The sequence below is a fragment of the Asparagus officinalis genome, chromosome 10, assembly GCF_001876935.1.
Source record: "Asparagus officinalis chromosome 10, Aspof.V1, whole genome shotgun sequence".
NCBI classification, from domain to species: domain Eukaryota; kingdom Viridiplantae; phylum Streptophyta; class Magnoliopsida; order Asparagales; family Asparagaceae; genus Asparagus; species Asparagus officinalis.
In genome coordinates this window covers 3,655,453-3,663,374 of record NC_033803.1, presented here as the reverse complement: position 1 = coordinate 3,663,374, position 7,922 = coordinate 3,655,453, and the positions used below count along the sequence as shown (strand labels likewise).

Below are 7,922 nucleotides of genomic sequence, written 5' to 3'. Positions count from 1 at the left end.
GGGAGGCGGGGGGGGGGAGGAGGTGTAGGGGGAGGGGAGGGAGGCGGGGCGGAGGCAGAGGGGGAACGGAGGAGGAGGAGGAGGGGGGTGTAGGGGAGGGGTAAAATTCGGATTTTTGAAGAGGTTGCATTAGAACTTGGGGAGAGGGGCCTACGCACAATGTTTTAAAAAAAAAAGGGCTGCAACACATTGTTGAAAGTTGGGAAGCTAAGGCACATTGAAAGTTGGATTTGGGGGCCTAGAAGCAATTTTTCCTTTAAAAAATGGTATGACAAGAGATATATTTTGCACAGTTCCGTGGGCACAATTTTTAAAAAGTAAAATTAGTAGAACTAACAAATCAACAAATAAAGTTTTCTTTAAATCTGAGTCTCATATATACTGGATAGATAACCTTGCATTTTCTATTTTAAACCTTCAAAGTTCTTTGAAACCTTAAATTGAAATAGCGTACAAATTACAACCCCCCGTCCAAAAAAAAAGAAAAAAAGGAAGAAAAGAAAAACCAAGCAAAGAACAACCAAATTTAGGACAAAGGTGGAAATAATCCAAAGTCAAGCCCAATTCCGTCCGTATACTTTTCCCTCGTGACCGTCATCCGCTCTCTCTCTCTTCTCACTGCAGTCTGGCGGTCAACACCACAAAAAAAACACAATAAATTCCCAAAAAAGCTTTAAAAAAATCCAATCATAATGAGCGACGGCACAAGCATACACGGCGGTATCCACCGCCGGCGAACCGATCCAAACCCGGATCCAGTGTCGCGCGCGCGCGCCGCCGTCCCCCTCGTCATCACCCTCAACTGCCTCGAAGACCCCTCCTTCGAGCAGGAAACCCTTGCCGGCGTCGCGGCCGTCGAGCACATCGGCCTCTCCCCACCTCGCTCCGGCCGGATGCGAGTCCGCCGCCGCCGTCATCGTCCACTCCCTCGCCTTCCTCCCGCGGCGCGCGCCCAGCGCCGCCTCCAGCCATGGCAGCTCATCCTCTGCCTCGGATCCACCGACGCGCTCCGTCGACTCCGCCTCGCCGCCGACCTAGGGCTCCGGTTGTCCACGTGGGACGTGGATCGAGCTGACGAGGTGGCTGACCACCGTGATGGCGCTTATTCTAGGGTTGCTGAGGAGGACGACCAGCTGTCGAGGTATTCGTCGTCCTCGTCGGGCGTGGCGTTGGAATCGGTGATCGGGCAGCGCCGCTATGTAAGGGGATGAGGAGGTGTAGGGGTTTGGTTTTGGGGATTGTGGGGAGATCAGCGTCGGCGAGGTGCTTGGCGACGAGGAGTCTGGCATTCAAGATGAGCGTGCTTTACTTTGATCTCCATGAGGTATAAAGTTGGTTTATTGATTAGATTTTAAGGCAATGTGGAAGTTATTTTGGCAGTTTTTTGAACCCTAGTTAAGCTAAAGAGGCAGTACTAGTGTATAACACCCTTCCCATTCTTTAATATTTGTCATGACATTTTTTTGGGGCATTTGTAGAACTTTGTCATTCGATAACATTTGACGCAACATTGGCAAACTGAGAGTGAGTTTTGGATGTTCTTGAACCCTGTTTGAACCAAAGAGGAACTTGTTGTTTTATGATACTTTTATTTAGTGAAATAGTTAGGGGAATGAGAAAAGAAAGATTCAAGGGGTGTTGATACTTTGGATAGTTAGAAACTACATTTGACATAGACTAGCGTTTAATCCACTCTGCAACTCTGTTTAGACCGATGTTCATACGCTGGGGATGCTGCATTGTGAATAGCCTTTGCAGCTCTTTGTAAGTAAGTTTGTCAACCAAGCAAGTGGTTTTTTTTTGGGAAAAAGGATTTCCTGTGAACCTAAGATTTATCCTTCTTAGGCCTTAGATTGGCTAATAGCTGATAAATGTTTGAGATAAGATACTCAATTTAGAAGAAAATTAAAGGTATAACATTTAAACCTTTACCTATAGTTTCCATATCACTCTGGAAAAGTGTAATTATCCTCTTCCATTTACAATCCATTTTAAAATGGACATTTGTACTGCTTTGCAGATTGGCTTTATAAGATTCTCCTTCTATGGATGAAAACGATGTTAAATAATAATTTCTGTTAATTTAAAGCAATATGCTAAATTGGACCACTGGTGCTTGCTATCGTAGGATGTTGTCTTCTAAATTTGGTGGTCTAATGTTGACCTTGCATCTTAGATAATAACAAATTTGCTGCAGTCTTGCTTCATAAGTTATAACCAGTATATTATGGACGTTCCGTTTCTCACCAGTTAATCAGATATCTACATGATCTAACCAGTGGAGAACTTTTGTGTTGAATTTAGGTCATCAAGAAAAATGGGTAACTTAAGGCATTATATAGTAATTAAAAATGGATCAATTTTGTGTCTGTTAAGTGCATTTAGTGATTGTTTGCTTTACATTTGTGTATTACATCTGAGGTCCTCACCTTCTTAATTCATTTACTGAAGGGAAGTGGAAAATCAACACGGAGATCTGTTTCATTCCCCCCTGCTGCTCGAAGAATGGACACACTACATGATTTATTGGCTGCTAGTGATCTTATATCTCTTCATTGTGCACTATCAAATGACACTATGCAGATTATCAATGCAGAATGTCTACAACAAATAAAGCCTGGTAATTCTAGAAGTATATTTTGTTGTTATCTTGGCACTCGGAATATTTTTATAATTTGGTTTCTGTAATGCCAATGGACCATCATTATTGAATTTATGGATTGTCTTTCCTGTCTGCAGGAGCATTTATTGTGAATACAGGTAGTAGTCAGCTAATAGATGATTGTGCGGTAAAGCAGCTTTTGATTGATGGCACTATAGCTGGCTGCGCTTTGGATGGCGCTGAAGGGCCACAATGGATGGAAGCATGGGTATGAGCATTAACCTTAGGGTATGAATTATGTTCCCATTTTTGTCGTATTTGAGACCCAAAAAATAAAATAGAAAGAAAAGGAAAAAAAAAGAAGGAAAGATAAACTGAGTAACACAAATTTGATGGTTTCAAGTTTACATTTTGATAGTGTAATAGTTGGGCTTCCCTGTGTTGGCTTTAAGTTTTAGTTAGTATGTTTCTCGTGATAATTTTTGGTAGTACATCATCTGCATGATTACAATCTAAGCATTTTCTCATTAAAGCTTTGGAGGTTAAGTTAAGTAGTAAGCTGATTTGTGAAGGTTTTCACAAATAGCTTTGAAGAAGCTTCCAGTGCTGTAGTCATGGTGCTGATTGTTCCTAATTAGAGTTCACTGAACAAATAATGGTCGTGTTACTGTTTGGTCTGACTGATGAATAATGGCACACTAAACATAACTGATATTAATCAGCCGGGCGGGGGGGGGGACCCTCGGAAACTTAGGTGGTTACTTATCTGTTTTACTCTGTAAAGTTGATTGTTGGATATTGATATGGTATCGTGGTTTGTGATTTTTAAATGATATCCTTTAAAATACAGTCAATGAAGTTAATTGATGTACTGAACATAGAAATGGAAACAATATATAGAGCAGAGAATATCCAGTTGACGATGTAGAGACTATATAGCTATGTGTTATCATTCTAGATAACCACTGAACATGTTTTGATTAGACAGCACTTTCATCTGACTTAGGCATGATTACTCGTCTGACTTAGGCATGATTACTCATCTCATTATTACTTAATAGAGGCCATAGTCCTTTTTTTTTTCTATAGGTTGACCTCAAGTTATAACCTCCACGTTATTTTCTGTTCTTGCATATACTTTTCAATTTTCTTTGTCTTTTGTAAGCTTGGCCTGTTCATCACTGTTATTTTTTTGGACGCTTGGCCTGTTCTTCACTATTATTTGATCTATATATAGTTGTAGATTCTCTGATTCTAGAGAAGATATTTGTTGTACCAAATATTTGCTTTAGGTAGAAATTTAACTCTCAGATCATCTGATTTTAGGTGCGAGAGATGCCAAATGTTTTGATCCTTCCACGGAGTGCAGAATATAGTGAAGAAGTATGGATGGAGATAAGGGAGAAAGCTCTCTCTATATTGCACTCATTTTTCCTTGATGGACTCGTTCCCACTAATGCTGTCTCTGACGAAGATGAAGAAAAAAGTGACATTGGATATGAAGAAGACCAATCGGATAATCAAGTAAAAGGAAATGCCATGCAAATTTGCCGTCGTGAACAGCAGTCAAATGAAAGCCAGTCAGTTCCGAACAATCAGAAATTTGGCATTCATCAAGTAAAAGAGTCACAAGTTTCAGGTCTGTCTCAAACTGTTTCAACAAGGTCTGAGGGAAGGCGTAGTAGATCTGGCAAGAAAGGAAAGAAGAGGCCTGCTCGCCGTAGATCCCCACAAAAATCTGATAATTATTCAGGTGTAGAAAGTAGTAGCAATTATGCTTCTAATCGTGATGATGATATAAGTGGCAGGGATCAAGTGTTAAGTTCCAGTTCAAGGTTTGCTTCTCCAGATGATTCTAGAAATAAGCTTATCAGTGCTTTTGAATCTACTCTGGAGTCAACTCCTGAAAAGCCAGTGACAGCAAGGTTAGGGCCCGGTCAAAGATCTGGTGAACTGCTGAAAGATGGTTATGTTATAGCTTTGCATGCAAGAGATCGTCTGGGGTTGCATGTGTCTAGGCAAAGAGTTCCTGGTGGTGGCTGGTTTCTTGATACACTGTCCAATGTGACGAAACGAGACCCTGCTGCACAGTTCCTTGTTGATTTTAAAAGCAAGGTATTTTCTTTTTTTAATCTTCTATTTATATGAAAGGAGATCTCATTGCACAATGGTCATTGATCTTAGAAGCAAGTTATATTTTTATTTTATCTTTTATTTTATTTTTTTGGCAAGGTCCACTTTTGAGAAGATTTTTTTCTTAGATTTGCTGCATTGTAATGAAATTTTTTCTTGTGTTAAGTAAGCTTAGTTAAATTGTAGCAGTTACTCATTGTCAATGGGAAATTATTTTTCCTGCAGGATACACTAGGACTGCGATCTTTTGCAGCTGGTGGAAAATTATTGCAGGTCAGTGATATTTTCTTAACTTCGTTTAAGTGTTCTAGCCCATTGACGATATCTGCACAAGCATATAGGATGTCTAGCGCTTTATCCTTCACATTGAAAGATGGCACATAAAGTGAGAAAACTCAACTTAATATATTGGATAAATCAGGTTTGTTTTCTTGTAACGGTTTTTCAATTGAGACTATAGAGAAGCTCATTGTAAACTTTGGTTCACTTTATGTGGTACTCTGATCACTCCAAAAAGGAAGTTAATATAGCATTTCATGCTTTATTGGTTCTAGCATCAGAGTGCTATCAATAGCTATGAAGTAGTGAATACTGAAGTTTTCAGAAGTAAATTTTATGATGTTCCTAATATTCTATTCAAGCTTTTCTTATGTTAAGTTCAGTACCACCTAATACCTATGATTTACCTTTATAACAAGAAAGACCGTTGGGGTGGGTTGGCAGTTTTACCAAGAACTTTGTGCAAGTCATGACAAAGTCAGAAGGTAAGGCAGGTGCACGAGTGAATTCAACTTGAGTAGGTGTAACACCAAACTTGATCGAACGTTCAATAGTCTACTTTTCACCTTGACCTTCTGCTAAATAATCTGATATTGACGGGTTTGCTTCATACCCATGGATCTGCTCTGTTTGAGTATGCTGCTTCTGCTTGTCAATCCAACAGTTGTAGATGGCATAACAAGGACATTCTCAGGCCTTTAGTTTGCCATGGAACTGTTATGCAGGCGTACACATAATATACAAATAAACACATACGATGAAATGCTCATAGAAAAAATATGCACAAAATAAACTCACATGCATAGTGCACACTTAGATATTTTCATATACACATACATGCATACATACTCGTGGACTACCTACCTCTTGAAGTTAAGATGATATTTTCTGATAAAATTTTCTATTATATATTTGAAATATAACCTGGTATTCTTAAATAATGGTGATAATGCTGTTTGGTTTCCTGGCATACCAGATAAATAGAAGAATGGAATTTGTATTTGCAAGTCATAGTTTTGATGTGTGGGAGAACTGGATGTTGGAAGGTTCTCTTCTGGAAGAATGTAAACTTGTCAACTGTAGGAACCCACTGGTAAGTGTATTTTCTTCTTTATCTTTCACTCCTGTGAAATCTAAGTATTGCGTTTTGTCTTTTTAAAGGCGCTTGATATCCTGCAGTTTGTGGGAGTTTGCAATACATTTGTTATAAACACCTCGAGCATTCTCTAATATGGTAAATATTATGGATATGAAGGGCTATTTATCAGGCATGTCTTGCGTAGCTGGATTACTCTTACCTTTTAATTTTCGTCTTACTCCATCTTGGGAAACAACTAGTTATGATGGAAACAATGTTGCTTATGAAGGTTTTGACTAGAGTCAAGAGGCAACAGCACTGTGGTGAATTTGAAATTATCAGGATACCAGTATTTATGACAAAATGATCAAAATATAGGGGGGGAGTGGATTTGGAATGGTGTTGCTGAACGATGGTGCTTCACAACATTAATATTAACATCAACAACCTGATGACTGTTATCCCAAATCTACATATATCCTTTTCTCAACTTCTATATTTTTGGGTCTACCGCCACAAGCAATATTAGTGTTTTTGCTCAATGTGAACTGTCTAATCTAACAGTATCAGTCTAATCTAACTGTACCTTGAGTTTGTCCTGAATAAGCACTTCAGAAAGGTTATAACTCGCCTGCATCGTAGATGGCCTTGTATTTTCTAATATTAGCACTGGTCACAAATGTCATCTTTTCTGGCATTGGGTTGGGCCACCGTAATTTTTTTGGAACATTCTGTGACATGTTGCCCTATAGTCAGAGGTTTTTGTCATCCGTGTGTTCTAAAATTTTTAGTTCAGAACTTTGTGAGAAATGTGGAATACATTGGAGGTCCTGATAATGAGCGATATGGTTGGTCAATAAGTTCTTCTTTTTCCATAAAATCAAAACTAATCTGTAGCTACTTCCTGGGGGTGATTTGTGCATCTAATTGCCAAGGATCATCAATCTCGTGAAAAAAATTTCTTGCACAATACTACAATGGTGTGACCATCAATTTCTATTCTACCATTCTATTCAATAGCCATGCATAGTTTAACGCAACTCGGAAGAAGATAGAATTGCGGAAATGCAGTAACTGGAAGATACTGTATTGATGAGAGTATTGATAGTCTATATGTAATACCTACCAACGGAATTAATAAAATATTCTGCGAAACTTCTGTATTTAGGCAAACGATTATATACAGCTCAGAGAATTTAAGCATTTAAGTGTTTGAAGAACATATTCTACAACTATTGATGACGTACTGTCGATTTGTAAAATATGATATGACCCGGATTTTTTTCCCCTTTGCATACTGCAGGCTGTATTGGATGTTCGCATTGAGATTCTAGCAGCAGTGGGTGAAGAAGATGGAGTCGCTAGATGGATTGATTAAGTTATATCCAATGAACATCTCGTTTTTTCCTCGGGTGTTTCTTTCTTGGGTTTTTTCAATTTGTTTGTTCTTGTACTAACCTTATAAGCTAGCGACCATTTGAGTTTTGTTTTAGGAATATCTGCCCACCTCATTTATGAGTTTTACATCGCTTGGTTTGTATTTTTAAGTTTTATGCAATACTTTTGATCTGACTGTGCTAATCACGTCAATTTTGTTGTTGAACATTTCTGGTGCATCTAGCTAATTTGATTAAGTTATATTCAATTTTGTATTTTAAGTTTTATGCAATACTTTTGATGGGTGCTGCGTTTATCTGTGTGCATCTAGCTAATTTTGTTTTAGGAAAGTCCAGTTTATCGAAGACTGCGCTTTATTTTGATGGATAAAGCTTGCAATGTCTACTTGGTCTGGTTGCCTTTGATCTGGTGGTCTAGGAATATTATTTGCGT

General features: G+C 38.7%; 1 protein-coding gene across 1 annotated transcript; it reads left to right on the top strand.

Moving 5' to 3' along the window:
- LOC109825492 (C-terminal binding protein AN) lies at positions 693 to 7,697 on the top strand. Its single transcript, XM_020392350.1, is given in 12 exon segments — positions 693 to 896; positions 898 to 945; positions 948 to 1,088; positions 1,090 to 1,126; positions 1,129 to 1,188; positions 1,191 to 1,324; positions 2,452 to 2,620; positions 2,740 to 2,870; positions 3,929 to 4,717; positions 4,961 to 5,008; positions 5,991 to 6,107; positions 7,396 to 7,697. Coding segments are annotated over 12 exon segments (1,953 nt in total). The 3' UTR covers positions 7,471 to 7,697.